General features: G+C 37.1%; 3 protein-coding genes across 4 annotated transcripts; all 3 read left to right on the top strand.

Moving 5' to 3' along the window:
- Positions 1–4415: 4415 nt before the first annotated feature.
- On the top strand, positions 4416–5979 carry ifng1r (interferon gamma related). Its single transcript, XM_083528172.1, has 4 exons — positions 4416–4615; positions 5007–5069; positions 5153–5356; positions 5619–5979. Exons 1-4 carry the CDS (start codon positions 4487–4489, stop codon positions 5742–5744), a joined length of 522 nt encoding a protein of 173 aa, XP_083384298.1. The 5' UTR covers positions 4416–4486; the 3' UTR covers positions 5745–5979.
- Positions 5980–13307: 7328 nt separating this feature from the next.
- Positions 13308–15691, top strand: ifng1 (interferon gamma 1). 2 transcript variants are annotated; one of them, XM_083528945.1, is made up of 4 exons: positions 13308–14098; positions 14552–14623; positions 14784–14987; positions 15301–15691. In XM_083528945.1, exons 1-4 carry the CDS (start codon positions 13988–13990, stop codon positions 15439–15441), a joined length of 528 nt encoding a protein of 175 aa, XP_083385071.1. In that variant the 5' UTR covers positions 13308–13987; the 3' UTR covers positions 15442–15691. The 2 variants fall into 2 exon arrangements, with proteins under 2 accessions (XP_083385071.1, XP_083385070.1); XM_083528944.1 differs by having other exon boundaries at positions 13311–14107.
- A 4476-nt stretch (positions 15692–20167) lies between these two features.
- Positions 20168–21868, top strand: LOC310718953 (uncharacterized protein). Its single transcript, XM_083528084.1, has 6 exons — positions 20168–20605; positions 20734–20796; positions 20907–21041; positions 21156–21209; positions 21278–21352; positions 21488–21868. The coding sequence occupies exons 1-6, from the start codon at positions 20450–20452 to the stop codon at positions 21581–21583; spliced, it is 579 nt and encodes a 192-aa protein (XP_083384210.1). The 5' UTR covers positions 20168–20449; the 3' UTR covers positions 21584–21868.
- Positions 21869–25304: the final 3436 nt, after the last annotated feature.

Genomic DNA, 25304 nt, shown 5'->3' with positions numbered 1-25304 from the left:
CACTGAAGAGTGAAAACCACCATGAGCACCGGAGTGTGAGATTATGAGTAATGTCCTTTCTACAGTCTTATACAGCCATTTGAGATTATGGAACCAGGAGCTACTAAGCAACTCATAAAATAGTTCAACATTTGAGATCATCACAGATCCAACACCAATTACTCCATGCCAGAGCCTTTAAACATTCATAGAGGTCCAATGTCCAAACTGTACATGAAGTGGAATCCAAATGGCGCTGGTACGTCTCGAGATGGTTCGGGATGTTTGCGGGGTCGGCATCTACTTCTTTAAAGGTCCATACTCTTCATGAGGTGGGACACTACTGGAGCTGGCACAACCTCAGGATGCCTCGGGATAGGTAAACAGAGAGAAGCAGTGGAGAGGAATTAGTGTAGCTGCTGTTTATAATATTAACAAGCACAAGTTGATAATGTGCATGTGATCAGATGTACTGGTGCACAACGTTATGAAATGTGATGTGTGTTATGTTAAAACGTTTTTAATCTGGGCTTAAACTGGGAGATTGTGTCTGAGTCCCGAACACTGTCAGGAAGACTATTCCAAAGTTTAGGAACTTTGCTATTCTAGGAACGACTAGAAGTCCTGAGTTTTGAGATCTCAAGGAGCGTGACAGATTGTAGAGTGTTAGAAGACCGGATAAATACATGGGAGACAAACCATTTAAGGCTTTGTAAGTAAGTAACAATAGTTTAGATTCGAAACTTAACAGGTAGCCAGTGTAGGGATGATAAGATGGGGGTGTTATGGTCATATTTTCTTGACCTTGTGAGAACTCTGGCTGCTGCATTCTGGACTAAATGTAGCTTGTTTATTAATGATGCAGCACATCCACCTAGTAATTTACCTAGTAGCATTACAATAGTCCAGTCTGGAGTTCATGAATGCATAGACGAGCTTCTCTGCATCAGATATAGACAACATGTTTCTTAGCAATATTTCTAAGGTGGAAGAAGGCTGTTTTTGTATTATGGTTGATGTGATTTTCAAAAGACAAGTTTCTGTCTAAAATAACTCCCAGGTCTTTTACGGTTGAAGTAGTAGTTACAGTACATCCTTCTAAAAGCAGGTGCTTCTGTGTACTGGTTTTTGGACAGATAAGCAAAAATCTCTGTCTTTTCAGAGTTTAATAATGGAAAGTTATGCGTTATACAAAATTGTAATTCTTTGACACACTCGGTTATCCGAGCCGTCTGGTTTCAATGAGATATATAGTTTGGTATCATCAGTATAACAGTGGAAGCTAATTCCATGCCTACTAAAAATATTTCCTAAGGGAAGCATGTATATTGTGAAAAGCAGGGGTCCTAGAACTAAACCTTGTGGCACCCCATAATTTACTTGCATTAACCTAGATAGCTCTCCATTTAAGCCTACAAAATTTTAACTAGAGCAGTTTTTGTTCTATGATGGGCCCTGAAACCTGACTGAAACTCTTCAAAGTAATTGTTCTCTTGTAAGTAACATAACTGGGCAGATACAATCTTTTCTAAAATCTTAGACATAAATGGGAGATTTGAAATGGGTCTGTAATTTGATAGTGTGTTTGGATCCAAATTAGGTGTCTTAATGAGGGGCTTAATAACTGCCAGCTTGAGGGTTTTAGGGACGTGACCTCAAGATAGTGAGGAGTTAATATTATTCATAAGAGGTTTACCAGCTGTATGTAACTCTTCTTTCACTAGTTTAGTTGGAATGGGATCTAACAGACATGTTGTTGATTTGGCTCTGGTACTAACCTTAAATGCGGTCCTAAAAAGCTGGCTAGATTATTCATGTCTGTACTGTTTTACTTTCACAGAACAAGAATAGTTAAGCCGTGGCAACGGCTGCTGACTCAACACTGCACAGACAAACTGCTGCAAAAACTGACAGTTTACTACTGCACACCAAAAAGCACTTGCAGAAAGTAAAACAATTTCTCTTTCATTTTATATTCAGTATACTGTGAAAATAACAATAAACGCATGCAATTAAGTGATTTTATTTCTGCATTGATTCTGTTATATGGAAGGAACAAATATTTCAGCAGCAGATAATTACATCCTCTTGCTTATAGGCTTACAGTAGGCTGAATCCCAATCACAAACTTTACTTCATAAACAGTATATCAGTGCACCAATTATTATGATTATTTTTTACAGGATTCTCACTGTTAGGTGCACTATTGGATGCAGTTGTGCATGCTTCTTAAATGAGTAGTACTCACCACTTTCTCAAAGGAATTTTTTTTTTTTTCATTTCCAGGATCCGTCTTTCTTTGACAGAAAGAGGCATGACAGACTAACTGACATGACAGAATACAAACCACAGATACCACTCATCAACTCCCAACAAAACTCTTCAGTAACTTAAAAAAAGGGTGTTCAATTGAATAATTTTAATCAAAAAGTAGTTTGTTTTGCCACAGTGATAAAAAAAGGAAACCAATCAATGGAAGTCAACAATAATCAGATTGTGAGTCAAAGTGAAATTGTGCTGTGAAAAAGATCAAAGCTCGAAGGACACGGGCTTGGATTTTGGAATTAGAGATAAAAATAAACATTTACATGTACAGCATTTAGCAGACACCCTTAACTAGAGCCACATACAAAACAGTTTTGAAGTCTTTATCAATAAATAAATCAACACTGGTTGGCATACCATCGGCCTAAAACTCTGTTGAGAGGAATTAAAGAACACATTATTATTTAACCTGCATTCACCTGCCGTTTGAAGCTAGGCAGCAATTAAACTATTGCTGGCTGTTGTTTTGAATGCATATTTGCATATCTAGGCCAATATTAGTATAAGCCTTAGAGCATAGTATGGACTGGAAAGAAATTCTTAGTTCTTCTCCAGTACAATACATAAATAAAATGCTTGCCATCTTCTCATCATATTAGACATTTTCATTTTCATTTTTAAATGGTTTCCTTCTTTTCTGGGTAAAATGACACGAAATTTGGCAGCATATAAAATGTATAGTGCAGTAAAGAAACTGAACCCTTGTGTTGATTGGCTCCATCGATGTAACTCTTCATATTCTGATTAAACCTGCTGGGCACCATGTGTTATTAATTTTTCTTTCTAACCTTTCACCTACCCAGCACTACCTGTATGTGTCTGCTATAAGGGGGTCACTCTTACTCATCTTGCAGCAATAACAACATGGTTTTTAACCTCTTCATGTTCGAACATGCTTCACAGAGCAGTTTGTAGATTTGTTCAGATGTAGCAGCAGCAGATCTAGTCTGCCAAGACCAAAACTACATGCCACTGCTGTTTAAGAAGACCCTATGTTTTTGAACTAACATTTGTAGCCCTATACCCAATCTCTAGATAACTGGATACAGAATTTAATGTCATGTTAAAAAGAAAATGTTTTTGGTTCGGTTTATCGAAATACTTTGTTAGATTGTGCTTCACAACCCTTGGCCTCAGGTGCTTTGCACTCAGTCATACTGTGTGCACACAAAAGCAACGTGAGTGATGGCACCAAACATAAGTTAGTGAGAACTTACAAAGCCAAAGCCAAAGCCAAAGCCAAAGCCAAGTCCATGCAGACTTCAGATGTAAAAAGATTCAAGGAACTGCTGTTTATTTTTTACCACAAAACACTGCAGGGGAATTCTGAATGTTGAAATGCAACAGAAATGTTGTATAAGCAAAATTCAGATGAACCCCACAAAAAAAAAATCACAATATCTGCACACCTCAACAAAGATGTTACTGTTTCAGTGAAAAAGCTCGAGTAAATTAACTGTAATGCATTGCAAATGAACATATGCATGTCAGCCATATTATTTGCAAAATATCCCAATCCATTAAAATATAATATACATTTACACAAGCATTTATGATTCGCTATATACATGCATTGCTTTGAAAACATGCAGGACTTGCTAATACTTTGCTAATACTTTGCAGACATAAATAAACTCTTGTTAAATGTCACATGATTCATTATTTTCATTATTTACATGTACTTATTGTTTGAATACATTTTATTGTCTCCAACTTTACAATAGGTTTACATATAGCATGCATGCAAAAGTTTCTAATATGTACATCTTTTTTGGTTTTTAATAAATAAACAATAAACAAATGTATTGGTTGCATAGTAACTTTTAAAGACATGCTTTCTTAGCAAGTCCAATTTTACAGCCATATACTGTAGTGGAAGTCTAACGGTGTTTCACATAGATTTGTATCTTTTGAGCATTCTGAGCTCTATCTATACATTTAATTAAGGAAATTCCCTGCATTTGGGGGAGCGGTTACTGAAACATTTAGGAGCAGCATGTTTCTTATTTAAAAGAAAATTGCAGATAGATGAGGAGCCACAAAACCCCAAAACCCCATCCTTCACGCCCTCTCAGGCTTTTCTATATAAAACCCCTGACCCATTCTAGTGAGCATCAGTCACTTGCTCTCAGCCCCTTTATTCTGATTTGTGTTTAGAGCACAGTGTCAAAAAAAAAAATTTATGAGAATGGATTTTTGGTCACACCTGATGCTAATGTGCGGACTTGTCATTGTGACACTGCTGAATGGAACTACTGGACATGGAATTCACAACCTGACCAAAGCTGTACACACTTTACAACTGCATCATGTAAGTGTTTTCAGTTCTATGCATTAAGAAAGTACATCTTATCTTGCTTCCTAACTTTTTTTTATCTAGTGCATCTAATCTACAAACCAGATCAAAAAAGATTTACATTTTAGGTCAACCCAACTTTGCAGTTTGCATAAGTGAAGCTGCTGCAGGCAACTATACACAACAACTTTTCTTAATTAGCATGCATTAAATCCAGTGTACTGCACATTTATTGTTAAATACATTGTACAATTGAGGGCAGTCTGTGTTCAAAAAAATTATTTGCTATAATATGTTTCTCTGACGTACAACCTACATCTTGATTAAAGTACTAAATGGAAAAAAGTAGCAAGAAGGTTAAAAATTGCCTGCACAACTATTATAATTTGCTTTCTTCATTCTGCAGGGGTTAACAGACACAAAATGGGTTGGAGAAGCTGTTTTCACTAAATACTTGGGCAAAGTAGAGGTAAGCTCCATTTACATCAATACACTCAATACCCTCTACAGAAATTATACCTGACTTTTCACAAACCAATACTGTCTCATTAGGACACTTGCACTTGTGAGAAGTTGATGCTTCTGCGCATGATGTATGGCTATGAGAAAATCTTTTCGGACATGCTGGCCAAGGCCAAGACCAGTGAGACTAAGAGTAGTCTGAACGAACTCCTGGAAGGTGTAGAAGAACTGAAGAAAAAATACAAAAAAGAACAAGCGGTGTGGGAACAGCTTCACGCCATTAATTCCATAAAGGTAAAACATTTTAAACATGATTTTGTGTGATTTTTTTGCCTTCCTTCCACTTTGTACGACACCTAGCTGCATCTTAAATAACATAAACTCCAATTTATTATTTAATAAGTACATTTTACGTATAGTACATGTTTTTACAAGAGTGAGCAAAGATACAACATGGCTTCCTTAAATGAGCATTATTTTACCGAACTTCTTTAGTATTTAAGACAACAATCATCTATTTTATGTTCATCATGATGTTATTTTTCTTTACATATAGAAAGACGACAGCACAATCCAGGGTGGAGCGGTGAATGACTTTATCTATGTGTATGATAAAGCCTTAGAAGCTGGACAGCATTCCAAGAAGACCCACTCACTACTTAAGCGTTTTTTGCAACAGTAGGAGACCTATGAGTAAAGCCTGCATTACCTTTGTAATTTACTCTAGTTTTTTTTGTGCTATTTATCAAAGTTAATTTAACCATTTATTGCAACTTTTTAATTTAACATATTTATTTTCACCACAAACCTTAATGTACCTGTAAAATGTAACTTATTTTGCCGTGCAATTTGTTTGGCATGTTTGGTTAACCAAATGTACAACTCATGCATCAGTACAATAAACCACTAAGTTTTATTCATTCATTCATTCATTTTCTCCCGCTTATCCGTAATTCGGGTCGCGGGGGCAGCAGTCTAAGCAGGCCCCCGCCTTCGACTGCTGCCCAATCCTCACAGCACCGTCCCTTACGGTCCCTCCTGCAGGTGGTGAGCCCATGGGAAGACCACTAAGTTTTATGTTATCTAAATATGCTTTGTTTAAGAATTACTTTCATCATTTAATAGATAACCAGAAGCATCAAAAGATGCCGGCGTATAAAATATCTGACATCACAAATACACCCACAAGTTCAAACTTTCATTCTACATTAAAGGTTTGTTCATAGGTATGAACAAAAGGGGGTAGATGAGATGGCAATTTCTAAACATCGTTATGACTAACTCATAAAGATATTGAAATATTCACTGCATTTCTTTAAACTATACAAAACCACAAAAATATATACACATATAAAGCAACACAGATTTATGTACTGCAAACTTGTGATACAGCTGCCAATTTGGTTTAGTTCATATCAAAATAAGTAAAACAGCTAGAATTGAGAATGGTCCATCTGGCCCTAAATACGTGTCAGTTTTAAGATTGCTATGTGCAGTAAGTCAGGTACGTCCAGCATTAGGGTGGCACAAAGCAACTACTGAGCAACTCAAGAATGCTAAGGATGGATTTGAACTGTCTCAACAGTCTAATATAATGGCTCAGGACCACAGTTTGCGTGTACTTATCACTGCAAAACTTAATGATGGAACTGTAAAGAATGGACATTCAGTGCTATACTGATGAGGATTGGTTCACTTCTGAGTCTGGATTCTTTCATGGTTTCTTCCTTGTGCCATCTTAGAAAGGTTTTCTTTGCCACCGATGCTACTGGCTCCATCATTAGGCACAAACTTACAATTATAAGCAAAAAAACTGCTTTGAAACAATGTCCATTATTAAAAGCATAATAAAAATAAAAATTAATTGAATTGAATTGAATTGAACAGATTGAACATTGGCTGTACTGTCTTAGACTCAAAGAACTCCCTTTTCTGAACAGGGACTGGACTACTCGGTCGACATCAGCACCATGGTGTAAAATGTACTGAAATCATATTTTACATGATCTAAGAGGTTATTTTCTTGGAATGTCTTAGCTTGTTAGGAAGTTATAATCAGAGTGCAGAGTCGGCTATAATAAGTCTTCCTGTATCAGAAGCAGAAGGACCTTGTATAAGGATCCCACAGTGGCAGTGCTAAATTTCCATCACAGGTATTGTTAGCCAATTAGGTACCGGTGGAAATTGGGCTACTGTTGGCCGATGGAGGAGAAGGAAGGTAGGAAGACGTCAACAGAGACAGCAGAGAAAGAAGAAGTGAAGAAGAGTGGAGATTAGGGTGGGCACTTTAAATGTTGGTACTATGAGTGGTAAAGAGAGAGAGTTTACAGATATGATGGAGAGGAGGAAAGGTAGATATGTTGTGTGTTCAGAAGACCAAGTGGAAAGGGAGTAAGGCCAGAAATATTGGAGGGTTTAAACTGTTCTATCATGGTGTGGATGGAAAGAGAAATGGCATAGGGGTGATTCTGAAGGAAGAGTATAGTAAGAGTGTAGTGGAGGTGAAGAGAGTTTCTAAAAGGGTGATGAATGTGAAGCTGAAAGTTGAAGGGGTGATGATAAATGTCATCAGTGCTTATGCTCCACAAGTGGGTTGTGAGATGGAGAAGAAAGAAACATTCTGGAGTGAATTAGATGAAGTGGTGGTGAGTGAACCTAGGAAAGAGCATGGTGATTGGGGCAGATTTCAATGACCATGTTGGTAAAGGGAACAGAGGTGATGGGTAGGTATGGTTTTAAGGAGAGAAATGTGGAAGGGCAGATGGTGATAGATTTTGCTCAAAGGATAGAAATGGCAGTGATGAATATGTATTTTAGGAAGAAGGAGGATCATAGGGTGACGTATAATAGTGGAGGCAGGTGCACACAGGTAGACTATGTTCTATGTAGGAGACGCAGCTTGAAGGAGATTGGAGACTGTAAGGTGTTGGCTGGGGACAGTGTAGCTAGACAGCATCGGATTGTGGTCTGTAGGATGGTTTCGGAGTTGAAGAAGAAAAGGAGGAGAGTGAGGACTGAAAAAAAGAATAAAATGGTTGAAACTGAAGGAGGAAGACTGTAGGGTGAGATTCAGGGAAGAGGTCAGACAGGGGCTCAGTGGTGGTGAAGAGGTGCTGGATGATTGGGCAACTACTGCAGAAGTAATAAAGGAGACAGTAGGGTACTTGGTGTGACATCTAAAAATAGTAAGGAAGACAAAGAGACGTGTTGGTGGAATGAGTAAGTGCAGGAAAGCATAGGGAGAAAGAGGTTGGCAAAACAGAATTAGGATCGACAGAGTGATGAAAAAAGTAGGCAGAAGTACAAGGAGATGCGGCAGCAGGTGAAGCATGGAAAAGCTATTTGAGGAGTTGGATGAGAAGTTGGAAACTAAGGAAGTAGAAGATACAAGATTTGTATCAATTGGCCAGGTAGAGGGACCGAGCTGGGAAGGATGTGCTGAAAGTTAGAGCAATAAAGGGTGGAGATGGAAATGTTTTGACTAGTGAGGAGAGTGTGTTGAGAAGGTGGAGGGAGTATTTTGAGCAGCTGATGAATGAGGAAAATCAGAGAGAGAGAACATTGGACGATGTAGAGTTGGTGAAACAGGATGTAGATAGGATTAGTAAGGAGGAAGTGAGAGCAGCGATTAAGAGGATGAAGAGTGGAAAGTCGGTTGGACCAGATGAAATACCGGTAGAAGCGTGGAGATGTTTAGGAGAGATGGCAGTGGAGTTTTTGACCAGATTGTTTAACAGGATTTTGGAAGGTGAGAAGATGCCTGAGGAATGGAGAAGAAGTGTGCTGGTACCAATCTTTAAGCATAAAGGAGATGTGCAGTCTTGCAGTAACTACAGGGGAATTAAGTTGATCAGTCACACCATAAAGTTATGGGAAAGAGTAGTGGAAGCCAGTCTGAGAGAAGAGGTGACCATCTGTAAGCAACAGTATGGTTTTATGCCGAGGAAGAGCACCACAGATGCCTTATTTGCTTTGAGGATGTTGATGGAGAAGTATAGAGAAGGACAAAAGGAATTGCATTGTGTATTTGTGGATTTAGAGAAAGCGTACGACAGGGTGCCGAAAGAGGAGTTGTGGTATTGTATGAGGAAGTCAGGTGTGTCAGAGAAGTATGTGAGGGTGGTGCAGGACATGTATGAGGACAGTGTGACGGCAGTGAAGTGTGCAGTAGGTACGACAGACTGGTTCAGGGTAAAGGTTGGACTGCATCAAGGATCGGCCCTGAGCCCTTTCTTGTTTGCAGTGGTGATGGACAGGTTGACGGACGAGGTCAGACAGGAGTCTCCCTGGACTATGATGTTTGCGGATGATATTGTGATTTGTGGTGAGAGTAGGGAGCAGGTTGAGAAGAGCCTGGAGAGGTGGAGATATGCGCTGGAGAGAAGGGGAATGAGAGTCAGTAGGAGTAAGACAGAGTACATGTGTGTGAATGAGAGGGAGGGCAGTGGAGTGATGCGGTTGCAAGGAGAAGAGCTGGAAAAGGTGGAGGAGTTCAGGTACCTGGGGTCAACAGTGCAAAGTAATGGAGAATGTGTTAGAGAAATAAAGAAAAGAGTGCAGGCAGGGTGGAGTGGGTGGAGAAGAGTGACAGGAGTGATTTGTGATAGTAGGGTATCTGCAAGAATGAAAGGGAAAGTTTATAGGACTGTGGTGAGACCTGCGATGTTGTATGGTTTAGAGACAGTGGCACTGAGTAAAAGACAGGAGGCGGAGCTAGAGGTGGCAGAGCTGAAGATTTTAAGGTTTTCGTTGGAAGTGACGAGGATGGAAAAGATTAGAAATGAGTTTATTAGAGGGACAGCGCATGTAGGATGTTTTGGTGACAAGGTGAGGGAGGCGAGATTGAGATGGTTTGGACATGTGCAGAGGAGGGACATGAATTATATTGGTAGAAGAATGCTGAGAATGGAGCCACCAGGTAGGAGGAAAAGAGGAAGGCCAAGGAGGAGGTTCATGGATGTGGTGAGGGAAGACATGCAGGTAGTTGGTGTGAAAGAGGCAGATGTAGAGGACAGGGTGGTATGGAGACGGATGATCCGCTGTGGCGACCCCTAATGGGAGCAGCCGAAAGAAGAAGAAGAAGATCTTACATACTTTCAGTTCCTTTTATTGTATCTAAAATTTACAGATTTTGGATGGATTGTAATGTATACATTCACAGTTTATAAAAAGTGTTGACAGTATTTGGGGATTTTAACGCATGATTGTGGTTACAAACTGACCAGTGACATAAGTGAAAGTGGATGAGTGAAAAGTTGTTCTCATTGTTGCATGCATGCAGAGTAAAATACCACAACAGAAAATCTGTTCTCGTGCCACACAGTCCTTCTATATTTCTCTTGTTGTATGGCATTTCCAATAGATTTGGCTAAATTTTGTACACTATTGTGTTCTTACTGAAAAGAAAAACAAATGCACAAGATCCAAATTTTCTTATTTGCATCCACAGATTTTTTTGCATATTTTAATGGTTATCATGATAACTGCATTGGTGGATGAATCCATCTTTAAAACCAGTAATCCTTATTAAAAAAAATTAGAGATGAGTGAAAAGTAGTGCACCAGAATGGCTTAAAATCTCTGAAACAGTACTAGACAGAAAAACACAGTCTATCCAAAAAAATTCCTTCAGCGGTTAAATTTTTTTCCCCACACATAGTCTGTGTAATACACCAATCCAAAATCTCCCATATGTGTTCAACTGGGTTGCGATCTGGTCAGTGTAAAAGCCATAACTTATTATTCACACTATTATTGTCTTTATAAACCCCTTTTGGTGACCTCTAATGTCTGGTGTCTGGGGGGACGGGTTGTCCTGGATGTTTCCACTCCTATAAATATAGAAATATTTAATTGTACCATATTGTATTTAATCACAGAGACCAGAAATGTCCTTTTTTAAGCGGAATAGCTTTTTAGGTGTCAATAAATATTACTGTAAATAACATCGGCCATAAATGACTACATGGCATATCATTTGGGAAAATTATAGATGTTTAACAGGGATAAAGAATATAATTAGGCTGTTTAGTATTTAGTGGAAACACAACTTTACAGAAAATAATTACAGAAGTGCAAGACCGAAGAGTTTTGTTTTTTGTAGTAAGCAGAGTCAGTGGTTTCACAATGAACATGATCTCAATTCACACCTTATGTATGTCGTATTTCTGTAAAAAAATTTTGACATAGTGGGAAATAGGCATTCAATTTATTATCTGTCATATCAAAACAGACACATTGGTTATAATATGTAACAAAATTTACAATAGTGACTAATTGATCTGATTTATATAACATCATTCAATTAGCAGACTCCTGATTTCTTAAAACCCATGACTAAAAAACTCCAATTTGTGCATGGAGCTTCTTTAAGTTTCTGCGTAGTCCGTATTCAGCGTCATGGGAGTTGAGGTGACAGAGAGGTTCCCTCATTACACACGAGTTTCATTGGTAGCCACAATGCCGGAAAATACACCATGCAGAAAAAGAAGCAAAAAAATCGCTGGCTGTTTAATTTAAGGTGTTGTTTCAGAATCCTTTCTCGGGACGCCACCGTTTTCCAGGCTATACCATTCTGGAGAGATATGACGATGTGGGAATATCTGACAGGGGTCAACACTTCACTTAAATGTTTTAAATTTAGAATCAACAGTCAAATTAAATAACATAATGGCAGAACTATGATGAAAATCCAGAACAGTGGTCAAATATATACTACCGATTGGTATAAAGAAATAAATTCAAGAAAACATCAGATGCTCTCATGTTGACAAAAGTCTTTTTTGAGTTTACTCTGTTCTATCTGCTTCCTTATTCTGCCTCTGCACAGCTAACGAGGTGTTAAAACCTCAGAGCTCAAAAGTCAGCACCAGAAGACATCCTTACCTCAAGCAATATTTAAATAATAAACATGTTAAACTGGCAGTCATCAAAAACAGTCTAAAGCTAAATGTGTTTTATATATATATATATATATATATATATATATATTTATTTTATTTTTATTTATCTACCTATACTGATATGCTTTAAACTTTCAATAATCGAAATTATGATAGTTATGATATGCTATTTGCCCAGTTTGTCGGTTCTGTACTAGGTTGTTTACCCTAAATAATGGTATTTAGAAACTGTAGCAAACTTGACAAGAAATGTATGTAGTTATAAATTTGAACAAGATGAACAATCATGTCAAGAGAAACAAGTGAGAAATTAAACGAAAAATCACGCTAAACTGCGCTACTGAGGTTTGGCCACAAGTTACCAGAAGACTTCACTGCTTAAGTACTGATTTGGTGATAGCTGTCTTTCCTCGATTGGTGTTTTAATGACAGTAGGGTAGAGTGCTGTCTAACATTGTCCTGATAGGTAACAGGCCGGCCAGAGCACATAATATACATCATTTTTATCATTATAATCATTACATTTCTAAATGAATGGTCAGTTAGTATTGTTCTCCTGGAAGAGCCCATCATATGATCAAGGTGATCAGACAGAAAAACTTGATTTGCAGTGACCCTTTATTCTTATGCGATCTAAAGCACTTGCAGAGCACAGACACAGCAACAATACTCCATACATCACACAAACATCATTTCCCTTTTACTTTGTCAGTCAAACTAACAGAGAACCATCAAACAATGTTGCGTAAAAGCCTTTACAATACTTATATAATGTATCTCTAGCAGACCATTGAGTTGACAAAAACACCTTAATGCACCTGTAAGTCTGTAAAAAAATTGCAAAAGCATGCCATCTGGTTAATCCTAATGCTGTTTCTATAATTTTTTGTAATTAGTTATCTATTATCATTTGTATTACTTATGCTTATGACACTTATTACTGAGCAAAAAAATCTAGTTTCACTTTACATGCATGGCTTGTACTTCAGGTAGGCCTGCATATGAATGCACCATAATTGATTCTCCCCTTGTGGATGTGTAAATAATGTGCAATAATAAAAACTCACTGTGAGTTAGGGTGCTACTATTTGAGGAATAAACACATATTTGGGTTCTTTGGGTACTGCATTTTATGTGCAGTAAATATGCATGAATCTGATTTATTATTAGTATTACATACTCAAATACATTACAAACACTTAAAAAGCAAAAACAGGGCAAAGGTCTGACATCTTGACCATGTAACCCACATGCAGAAAATTAGGCAATGGGTATTAACTGCTAGTATTTTCCGACATTAAGAATTTCCTCTATGATATCCAATAAGGTCCACGTCACCCATTTCTTGATAAGTCCATGGGGCAAGTTTATTTGACTAGTTTCTGTGACTGATGTCATGAGCAGGAGTAAATAAGTGACATTATTCACAGTGAAAAACCAAGAAAGCACATTTAAATGGGTACTTGTATCGCCTCTATTAATTACTAATCATTTTTACTTAATTGTCCAAAAAATATTAGAAAACACCTCTTAGAGTGCATTGCTAGAGCCTCAACTTAGTTCCAGCACATCTGATTAAACATGTATGGCGTTTTTGACACCATACCTAAACAAATAAAAAAAATGTGGTCCCCCCCAGACCTCCGTAGTTACTCATCATCAAAAAAGAGCCCCTTACCGCAAAAAGCACCAACAGCTCCTCCCAGTTCTATCCCAAAGATTCCACCTTGGGTGGAGTATGAACTGCGTGCATAGAATTATGCATTGTGATTTATAGGAAACTTAAGTGTCAGAAACCACATTTTTCACACCTTAGCCCATATGCCTGTGTCTGCCTTCTCGCACAGAAACTATAAATATCGTTTCATTCAGACTGCTTAGAATCATTTAAACTTTGGCAGAGGTTCAGTGAGGACAGTAGTGTCTCTAACAGGTCCCAACCAAAGAAAAGACGACTCCGGGGCCGGCATTTGGGAATATCAGTGGGAATTCCTGACAGGTTGAAAGGCAGAAGAAATAAACCATGACTCTATACTGGAGAATATGCATTGTCTTTTTTGGAATGATAGCATACTCAGTGGCTTTTCTCCCGAAGAACATCAAGGAGTCTATCGACCATCTGAATAATCACTATGTAAGAAAAGTAAGTCCTATTAAAAGTATATGATAAATGTTATGGTAGAAAAGCTGTAAATATTGGGGCTGTTTATTATAAACAAGTTTACATTCCATTCAGATGTAAATGTTTTGCTTAAAAAGTGGGTTTTACTTATGTTTTCTATCAATGTTTGTCAAGTAAAAATTATAGAGTTAAAAAAACAGCATACCTTAAAATGGTCAAGGAAGTAGACACTGAAATGAAATGTTGATCATAGTATAATGCTGACTGAGTGGGTTGTGTTTATGGGTGGGCTCATTAGTTTCAATATTTGTCACCAATTCCACTGACTTTTATTTATAATGTAACAGCAGCGAACATGTTTTCAAAGTTTTAAAAGAGAAATGCGTTAAAATTGTCATCAAGCTTTTACACATTTACTTAACCTGAACTTTTAAGAAATTTCTTCCATGGTTCTGTCTCTTTTAGAATCCTAACCCTGGCAAACTGTATGATGGACATTCCCTCTTTCTAGACAAACTGAAGGATAAAACTTTTGAGGTAAACCAAATTTCTGACTTCCCTCTAGTATATTAAAAAAAAACAACCTAATACCTAATATTTTATTTAATATTTATGTATGCTACTCTAACTCCAGCATGCCCATGGATCTTATGATCCCCTATAATCATCTCACTGCCTATTTCTCTTTAATGCACAGGAGGGGGAACAGAAGCTCCTAATGACGATTATTCTGGATGCATACCACAGAATTTTAGCAAAGATGGAGAACGAGACTCTGGATGAAAATTTAAAGCATGACTTGCATGAAGTAAAAGAACAAATGAGCAAGTTGAAAGAACACTACTTCTCTGGCAAACATGCAGACATCAAGAAATATGTCACTGAGCTCCTTGCTCTTAAGGTAAGCCCTGTCTTGGATATGTTCTGTGAGCCTCAACTAACATCATATTCTTCAAAAGGCACACAGCCAAATAGGGAAATGTCTGTTTATTTATGGGGAAGGAAGTGGTACTTTCTAAGAAATAGTAGTGACTTCACTGCTTAAATGGAGATAACTAGGCTCTAAACCAACAAAGCTCATGTATATTAAATAACATCATTGCAAATCATTGTTTATACCTGTATATGACTTGAACCTGAAAATATTTTTAGCAAACTACCTTCAATTTCACCACCAACCAGGAATTGACAATTATTCTCCTCTCTCATTTTAGGAAAATGACCCACGTGTCCAGAGCAAAGCAATTTTTGAGCTGAAGACCATCTATAATAGGGCAGCAAACCTGGGCAGCCAGTCAGCAGAAAACCACCGGAGAAGACGTCAAGCTAAAGGCTCCAAAAAGCAGCGATCATAGTCAAAAATGTATTTGTTGGGAATGTTACTCAGGAGGTGCTTTGAGGTGTAGATTTATTTATTTTACTACAGTACCTCATTTTGTTTATTTTAGTGATACTGACATAATTTATTAATATTCTTTAATTCATTAGTTGTACTAATTGTATTAATTTATTTAATTTGCTATTTATTTTATGAAAGAATGCCAATACTTGCTAAAAGTAGATTTTGTAAGGTCTATGACTAAATAAAGAAAATATTTATTTTAATATGTGGATTCATTACTGCAAAAAACATAATTGTGAGGAAACTCAAACTCAGTTTGACATAGTGAACCAAATACTAAAGATCTGTAGTGACATTACAGTGCATAATAGTCAAAGGGTAACTTAATGCTAAGATAATTCTGCTTCATTGTGGTTGAGGTTTCTCTGGGTGGTGAACAATAATGTTTTTTTTGACAAATGCAGTGCAATGGGGCTGACTAACTAAATCAGAGATCGATAACCATTGAGAGTTACTTTTATCATTCAAAGTGGTCTTTTGGTTGCTTCTTTAATTATTTTTCTGGCTCTGATGTTTGGTGTTTGGAGTTGTGGTTGGGTCATTATCTTTCATTGTTTCAAGAATAGATTTAATGATTGTCTAGTGGAGGTTCAAAGTGTCTTGCACTTGGTTTCATATGAACTCTGAGAAAAAAACACTTTGGCCACATTGATGCAAAACTTTGTACAGAACTTGTATAGCGGTAACTGTAAATAATGAGGCTGTTTTAGCATGTTCTTTTATAAATTACTCAATATAAGATTAGGTAGCAATTTTATTGAATTTTAATTAGTTGAATTAATTACATTAATTAAACGAATTAATTAGCTTTGATAGCAACAGACTGCATCTGCAGCTGCAGACTGGTTTTGCACCAACAAGAAGGACTGTGTTTACAATCAAATCTATTTTATTTTACACTTTGTGTAAAATATTTTACTAACTACAGTCGAACCCACTTATCTCGACCTCGGTTAACTCGCCAACCCTATTAAGTCGACGTTTTGAAGTGGAAACTCCAAATTCTCGCTTTGTCTTAGCATTTTTTAATCGGTTATGTCGATTCTTTTATGGCGACGAACCCTAATATCTCGAGCACAAGGGGGGCAAATTTGCCACTTAACGTCGGTTATCTCGATCCGCATGACCAATCACCGGCTTTTGCCACGTCACCATTTCAATACCGTATATTCGCATATATAAGACGCGTCATATAGAAAGTTTTACATACCCCTCACCCAGGGTGCATCTTATATACGCGAAAATACGGTAGTGAGACGGCACTGTGCAGCCGCAGAAAAACTCGCGGAAGTGGCGGAAAAATCAAGCCTTACAGATGCTACAGGTGTAGGACACTTTTCAGAGCTGTGTGTCAGAGTGACATGACTCAAGAATTTAATTTTGACACTGGTTAGCTTTTTGTAAAAAACGAACTACACCCTGCACATTTTGTGTGATTTTGTGAGCGATCTTTGTGTTTTCAATGTTGCAGAATATAATAAAGGTTTGTTTTGAGAATCAACGGTGGTTTGTATTGTATTGTATACTGGTAAATCTCTGCTGTTAGTTGGTGCACATATGCCTTTTGGTGTAAACAAACATGTATGTAAAAAAATCGCGGCAACGCTGTTGTGTAAAAAACCTCCAAAAACACTTGCATGTTCATTCTCATTTAATAACGCACATCATGTACATAAAGAAATTTCAAGCACGTTAATATATTGCCGCCATATTGGTTTTCGTTTATCTCGATCATCGGTTATCTCAACGCTTTCTCAATGTCTCAACGTCAACATAACCGGGTTCCACTGTATATTGATTTTGTAATTTGAATATTGATTATTTATGTAACTTCATGACTGATCATCCTAATTATACTCATTAATCTCAGATTTAGGTTGTACTTTCTGTCAATTCAACTGGCTATGAATGGGAAAATACTACTTATACTTTGCACTGAAAACTTATGAGCGGTCACTGAACTAAGTGTGGCAGCAATTGGCAAGTGAGAATGCTTGATATTACACATATGTTTCACTGGTCAGGGTGCTAGAGATCTGCTAGCATTATAAGTGACACTATGGAATATGTAAAGCATAAGCCAAATCAAGTCAAGTTTATTCTATAACGCTTTTCACAACAGACTTTGTCTCAAAGCAGCTTTACAGAAATCAACAGTCAAAGTAAATGGTGTGTATTTATCCCTGATGAGCAGCTATGGCGACTGTGTTAAGGAAAAACTCCCTTAGATGTTATGAGGAAGAAACCTTAAGAGGAACCAGACTCAAAAGGGGAACCCATCCTCATTTGGGTGCCATCAAGAGTTTGAACATAAATCTTTCAACAATACAGAACACTGGAGAGTGAGAACTAACATGAGTACTGGAGTATAAGATTATAAGTAAATGTTCTTTCTACAGTCTTTGGTAAAAATGTAGGAGCTACTGAGCTCAACATTTGTGATCAAAGCTTTGTGATTTGTGATAAGCTCTAATTAAAAAGGCTATGTCAGGTTCTTTTAGCAAATGAAATGGTAATGTTTTATTATTTTGAATGAACAAACTTAAAGTTAAACGTGCTCTGCTTATTTTCAATGCAAAACTTTATTGAATAACGCTCTGACTTCAAGTGTTTTTGATTCTGTGAAAGACATGGGTAGTCTCACAGTGTGACATGTTAGATGCAAGACCCTCATTTAAAGGAAACAGGTTAAAGGTGGAGAGAAAAAAACAAGGTAAAGAAAGTTATACTAAGAATACTGAAGACAGTAAACTGAACATCACTGGAAACCCCCCTCCATCTACTGCTGCTACAGATGTGAAGAGATGCATGATGGGGGAAACCAAGAAGCTGATACAACAAAATGGAAATCCCTAAACCTTAAACGATCCTACCAGCCAGGTGCATACCATGCCATGTGCAGAGTGAAATGAAAGGAAAACAACAAACTAGGTAAGAACTGAAAGATGCTAAACAAGCACAAGTTAAATGTGTGAAAAGACAGAAAGCAAACTGATCAACAACATTCCTTGACAAAAGCAAATTCACCACAATGTAAGAGGCACTAGTAGGATATACAGAATCACTGCATCTGTAGGCCTTGTCTTAATCATGGAAATGAACCTCCTACACTGGAGTGAATGAATGAGAACACATTAACCCTATTATAATATACACCCATGTCATTGCATTGCTGTTAATACAGCATTTTAAAACAAAGCACAAAGTCATCTGTATCTAAGACATTCCAGTGTCTAAAAACTTACCACTTTACCTCTGTTACAATGTTCTGACCATGGAGTGTCATGTTTATATTGATCATAATGCAATAATGCAATTCACTGTGCATCTATTGTAATAATTTACAGTGTGCCTCAACCCAGATTCCACTCCACACTATATGAAATTGAGCTCATCCGCAATCGGCTTAAATTTCACAAAAGTAATGTAGTTAGATGTGGAATTTCAGTTGTATGAATCTTAATTAAAGTCGTAATTTATTCAATCTGGGAGAGGTAGCAAAGAATCAAGGACTATCTCTATCCAAAAAGTGTCTGAGGTGCCATGATTATCATTCAAACAATACCCTAACCTGACCTGCTGTGGGGTCGGCATCAGCAAAGGTGTAAATACCAGTGACTACCACCTGCTGACCTCCGGCTCAATAGTGGTATCACCATACCATGTGTTCCTTTACTCATTTCCTACACTTAACTGACATTTAAAAGCTAAATCCTATCTACTATATAAAATATCTGGGCAGAGTATGTTCCAGGTTTTTTTCTGACTCAGATGAACCCAAAGAACTTTTCTTTGTCACTGCTACGCCGTTATAAACTTCTTCTTCATTGCGATTATTTTTGTCCTCATCATTTTTTCTTGCACTATATATGCTCTGTACTGAATACTGTATTATATGCACTGATATTACAGCCTGATTTTAGGCCTGGCATGTACTAATTCATTCCATAGGTGTTCAATAGGGTTGAGGTCCAGGTTCTGTGCAGGCCAATCAACCTCTTCAATATTAATCTTGGCAATTCATGTAAATAAGGAACTCATTTTGTGCATATGGATGTTGTCCTGCTGGAACACATTTGGGCCTCTTAATTTTACTGAAGGAAAAAGTTAACTCTACAAGAGATTCTAGAGAATTTGTTAGCTTCTAACTTTGTGAAAACAGTTTTTTTGAAAGACCCTTATATGAGTGTGATGGTTAGGTGTAGTTTGGCCATAACATATTAGAATGAGCACATTAAAATAAGCCTGTAATCTGTATTACACCCATAACTGACCAATAAGGGTTGATGATTCACAGGGTTATGAAGTGGAAAATAATTGTGTGCACTAAAACATTCAAAGAGAAGAAACCTCTGTCTTAAATAGACTAAATACACATATCTGTTTTTTCTCTATGTGATTCAGGTACCATAGCTGGCCTCATACAGTGTAAGATAATAAGCTGTAGGCCATCAACAGTTAGAATTATTAGTAGACCTCAACACCCACACCTGACCTAATGTGACTCTTTCTGCTTTGCATCTATTTAAATTGACATTTCTTGTTCTATAATTAGAATCTAGGACATCCTGCCCAAACATGGTAGTGATATGCACTCACTCTGTGGTAACCTTTGTGTACTCACAAAAAAAAAGTCTTACAATTTTTATTATTATCTACTGCTAATGTGCCTCTTGGATAGGAACAATGCTCTCGGCATCAAGGATCATGTTTCAACCTGCATCCTGGTAGTAAACATTTCTTTCTTAAAGTTATCACATGACTATTATGCAAAACTTAACAGGAAGAGAAAGTAAGGAGAAGGTCAAGAAAAAAGAAGAAATCTAGGAACACCTGTTGTCATCAGGAGGCACTGCAGAGGCATAAAAAGAAAGGTAAAGAAAGGACAAAGTATTCAGGTTCATTCACACGAAGCAGTTATCTTTTCATCAATTGCCGAGGAGAACAGCCAGGTTGCGAGCATGGCTGTTGTTCAGAATGCTGTTCTGCTAATGACTTTAGCAATAGCAGTACAGGAGTGTACTGGGGTACCAGAGAGAACCAGGTACGCTTTACATCCACCATGTCTTGACCTACTAATTGTTGAGAAAATGGCCCAGCGTGTCAGCAAAGTCGTGGTGAGTAACCTCTCAGAAATTATAATAAAATATCCAGTATTCTTTGTATCTTATTTTGTTGTTTTTAAAAAAAGGTTAACTGGGTTCAATTATTCTTAACATATCATTTATATATTATTATTCTCCAGCCAGGTGCAGACCATAACAACATTTTATTAAAGAGCAAAACGTTTGATAAGATTCGCCGAAAGGTAAGACAACTTTTTAGCTTTTAACAGAAATTTAGCTCTACACTATTAAAGTAAATTCAGGCATCATGCGGAAATAATAAACTCTGAATATCTTGTTCTCCCTTGAAAAGAAGTACCTTCACAGTTGTGTCCTAGAAAAAATCATTGAATTCTATGAGAACGTCTTATCCAGTGACCAATATATCCAAACCTACCATCCTGATCTAATCTCAACCCTTGAGAAAGTGCGAAATTGCTCTTATAAAGTAAGCACACCTGACAATAACATTATACAGTACTGCATTATTAACTATTAGAGTATTGAGGCTTGTTAAATTAAACATTTAACTGTTTTGTTGTTGGTGGTTTCACTGTTTCAGGTGAAGAGATGTGAGATGCTGTATGAACAGGCTAACCATCAAAGTGCTTTAGAGGTAATCTCAGAGGAAACAATCTCAATGAAAAAAGTTTTACATACTGAAAAGCATTATAATGTGATTAGATTGCAGAAGCAGATATGAGTGCACAGGAGGTGGCCATCTTTCAGCTACAAAAGCTTAACCATGCCACTGAAAGGGTAAGCATGACAATAGTCAGAGTTGTCTAGTAAGATGGAATTTTTTCATATATGCTTTGTCCTTTGTGGAAACTGTCATTTCTATACTAATCCTACTACAGATTATTCACTCATGTTAGACTCTCTCTGTATTAGTTTACTAATACAACCATCCGAGAGACAGCCATGGATGAACTGAAGTCTCTTCATCACTACATCCTTGGAAGGGCTTTCCGGAAAACTAATGGCTGAATCGACTCCATACCAGACATTTCAGCTTGATGCTGCTCCCAGACATGTCCCATAAGCTGTATGTAATGTGTATGCTGTGTGATTATTACTGTTTGAATGCAATTATACATCATACAACCTTTCTATATTGGAAAATAATTATTTTATATATGTGATACAAAGTGCTACAAATGTGATGAAAGGTTCTACAAGTACATCAAATAAAATCATGTTTCGTTTTCTTTACATGGCTCAAACTACAAACAGTTCTTGTCTTCATTTCAATAAAATATTCTATCAAAATTGTTTCAAGTGTTGTTGAATTTTCTGGTTTGGAAACAAGAACAGTATTTATTTGATGTTTATTAAGCCTGAAGATACAAAAGACCCAGACCCCCTTATCCAGAGCAACTTACAACTAAACAGCTTCAATGCCACTGAAGCCTCTAAAAGTTATTCCAAAAAGCAGCTCACATTAGACATGACATACTGTATATATAAAACTGTATGAGAAACAGCTGAGTGAGGAAGCATCTGATAACTAACCTAAGTGAACATAAATGTTTCATTTAATGTGATCAATGTGTCACTGTGTCATGGCAGTGGTACAAGATGATGGTATCATTAGAGATTGTTGAACTGACTCATGAGTGAACACAAAGCACTGCATCAAAAACAGACCATCCATACATGCGTAGGTAAATTTATACTGTGATTTAGTATAATATTGATTTGCTGGAAGAATACAGATGTCATCTCCCTACTAAATGAGTTCAAACTCTTTTTCCCTCTTTTTCAAGTCCCATAGGGGGTGCTACACACCGATCTCGAGGACAGCAATGTGCAAGTGTTTCAGATCAATCAGACAAGGTGACATCAGGTGAATGTTAAGTCACCATTTGGTGATAATAATTTTTATTTATTTATTTTTTAAATTAAATTTGCATTCTACAAGCTACTAATTTTGTATGCAATAAAAAACCGCCGTGCCTCATGCATTCGAGCTCAGTTAAATATGTACAGATTTTTGATCGAATGAAAACATTGTGAATGAAAACTGTTCTCATCTCCTCCAGCTTCAGATGCACTTTATACGAGTATGGGGGATGAAGGACATCCACTTAACAGGAAGTCCTGTTTCTCAAGAAACTTAACTGAACTGAACTGCTCGGAAAAATACTTTGCACCTCTACACTGGTTACTGAAATGCACTGCACCTATCATTTAAATATGTCTTCTTAAATCATTTCATACTTCGATGCGTAATTTCCACTGTTAAGTCTAGATATGGCGCCTTTTTGGTTTGTCTGCTGTGAGATAAGTGAGAAACCCCCACCTCCTGTCACTTCTGGTAAGCATACAGCTGATGAGGCTTACGATAAACAGTGCACATTGTGCAGACCACAGACCCAACCCTCTACAAAGCTGCTGCACAGAGACAGAAAGACACAGTGATGTAAATTTGTCAAGTGACCATAAGTGGCTGTACAAATATAAACATTCTAATAATGACATGATGCTCACCTACCTAGTGACAGTGTTACTGATTACAAACAAAAAAAAAATCTGACACTGAAGAAAATATTATTTTATCTGTACAAATCTATTTTTATAAATATATTTTATGTTAAATTCCTGTATGCTTGGATGCAATTCATTACATAGATGGCAATGGGAGAATAATTCCATCTGTCTCTCAGGAAAACTGCTCACTTCCATTTTTTGCTCATACCTAAAAAAAGATTTTACACAACTGCATGCATGCAGTGTGTGTAGACTCAGCAGTTTCGTTTTCACTCAAACCCTCTCCTGCACTTTAGATGCAGTCATGAGCAATTGGCTCTTCAGGACTAAATGAAGTTCACCACTAGTTTTCCATCCTGTGCTCTTGCTTGGAGGGCAAACTCAAGTTAGGAAACCCTGCTCACCTCAACCTAATCATCGAAAACCTGGCCACATTCTTACCACAGATGATCTTTGAAACAAAAATTTAATTGCTCATTACAAAGACTCATAACCATACAGAGTTTCGGGACTGATGCTAAAGAATGCACAAGATGCTATAAAGTGTGGGCTCAAACCTTGAATGCTGTTGGCCTAATAATCTAATTCTATATTTAAATACTGCATCACTTAATGTATGTTTCATAATTAAACTTAAAATTCAGTATTACCACAAAATACCACTGTAGCTGAACTATTACACTCAATGCTATTGTGTTTATTGTATTTTTTATATCACAGCATTGTTGATGATTATGTTGACTATAATGGCAGCTATGACAACAGTTTTATGTTGTTTGTACTTATATATATTTAATCATTCCTACAGTAACAACTAATGCAGGAATATATTTTATGTTTTCTGAAACTGGAAACTACTCACAATGAGGACCTTTTAGATTTATGTTATTAACAGAACAGTGAGAAGTTCTTGTGAAAGCAGTCGTTTATAACATACCAAATAACAGGAACTTGTTTTCGGAAGCTGTACAGCATTAAACTTCACTATAAACGATACAAAAAAGAACGGTGTTTGATAGCTAAACATTATTAGTGTTGTAATAATGGGGTAGTAACAGCCCTCTGCATCACACCAACCCATAATTTATTAGTTTTACGTTAAAGGCATGTCAAGTCCTGTTAATTTCTTTCGTAATGCATGCCCACAGCAAATCTAAGTTATAAATATTTTTGTTTCTTGACTTTATAATTTAAAAGTCACTGTTTAATGACAAACATAAACAAATTGAGAAATCCACAAAGCCCAGAGAAAACAAGACAACTGCAATATTAAAGGCATGACAAACTAACAACATTGTCTTGTGCTTAGAAACTTGAACAAAAGGATGTGTGGGAGTTCAAACGGCTCATATTGTGGAGCTGTGATGAAGTCAGATCGGCGATATTGAAACATGAAGATAAGAATCAGAAACCAATATTATAAATGGCTATCTTTAAACCAGACTACAGAAACAAGAACAACAAGGAATGATGCATCATTTTTCATAGAAAGCTGAGCAATTTCGAGTAGATTTCAAGTGTAGATTTCAAGTACTATCAGCCTAATCAGTACTTGTATGATATTGTCATGTCTGCATGTACATGAATTTGAGTTATATTATTGCACATTTTTACCTTTGTACAGGCAATAACTTTTCTTAAATGAGAACAGGTTTCTAAGAAGCCGTTACTACCAAGTTACTACCAACCCAGGACACCTTTACCACTTCCAGGTCACTTCCTGGTACTTTAGGCCTTGTGATTCACACATTTGCCATGCTGTGTTGACTATTGCCTTCTTACTCTTACTCATAGTTTAAAAAAATGCCTCTGATTTAATTTGGAATTTTACCCTAAATTGTGCTCTCTCACATGTCTCCCAAGTTTTTTTGTTTTTGTTTGTTTGTTGGCCACGGAGGGTTTGGCTCAGTGATCCAAAGTCTTAGACCTCCGATAAACGAAACTGTAGTTTTCAGATTGTGACACACACAGTAACAAGTGGCAGCAGTAAAAATGTGCCTGGGTTTACATGAACACTTTATCAAGAAGCTGTATAAAATGCTCATTTGATAATGGAATACACTTTCATTTGGTAAAAATCATTCAAGTCTGTATCGTTTCATCATAATGCACAGTCTCACTTGTCCCAATCAGCTGGGTTTTCTTTTCTTCTCTGGTTCCCGCTACCTCCCATAAAACATGCAGGTGTGTCGATTAGCTACATTTATATTTCCCCAGT

This window comes from Silurus aristotelis (assembly GCF_946808225.1).
Source record: "Silurus aristotelis genome assembly, chromosome: 24".
Taxonomy (NCBI): domain Eukaryota; kingdom Metazoa; phylum Chordata; class Actinopteri; order Siluriformes; family Siluridae; genus Silurus; species Silurus aristotelis.
This window is presented reverse-complemented; position numbering and strand designations above follow the sequence as displayed.

Coding starts and splice junctions, on each gene's coding strand:
- ifng1r (XM_083528172.1), top strand. CDS start 4,487: ATGAGAATGGATTTTTGGTCACACCTGATGCTAATGTGCGGACTTGTC. Junction 5,070..5,152: donor AATACTTGGGCAAAGTAGAG/GTAAGCTCCATT, acceptor CTGTCTCATTAG/GACACTTGCACTTGTGAGAA. Junction 5,357..5,618: donor ACGCCATTAATTCCATAAAG/GTAAAACATTTT, acceptor CTTTACATATAG/AAAGACGACAGCACAATCCA.
- ifng1 (XM_083528944.1), top strand. CDS start 13,988: ATGACTCTATACTGGAGAATATGCATTGTCTTTTTTGGAATGATAGCA. Junction 14,624..14,783: donor TGAAGGATAAAACTTTTGAG/GTAAACCAAATT, acceptor TTTAATGCACAG/GAGGGGGAACAGAAGCTCCT. Junction 14,988..15,300: donor CTGAGCTCCTTGCTCTTAAG/GTAAGCCCTGTC, acceptor CTCTCATTTTAG/GAAAATGACCCACGTGTCCA.
- LOC310718953 (XM_083528084.1), top strand. CDS start 20,450: ATGGCTGTTGTTCAGAATGCTGTTCTGCTAATGACTTTAGCAATAGCA. Junction 21,210..21,277: donor ACCATCAAAGTGCTTTAGAG/GTAATCTCAGAG, acceptor TAATGTGATTAG/ATTGCAGAAGCAGATATGAG. Junction 21,353..21,487: donor TTAACCATGCCACTGAAAGG/GTAAGCATGACA, acceptor TCTCTGTATTAG/TTTACTAATACAACCATCCG.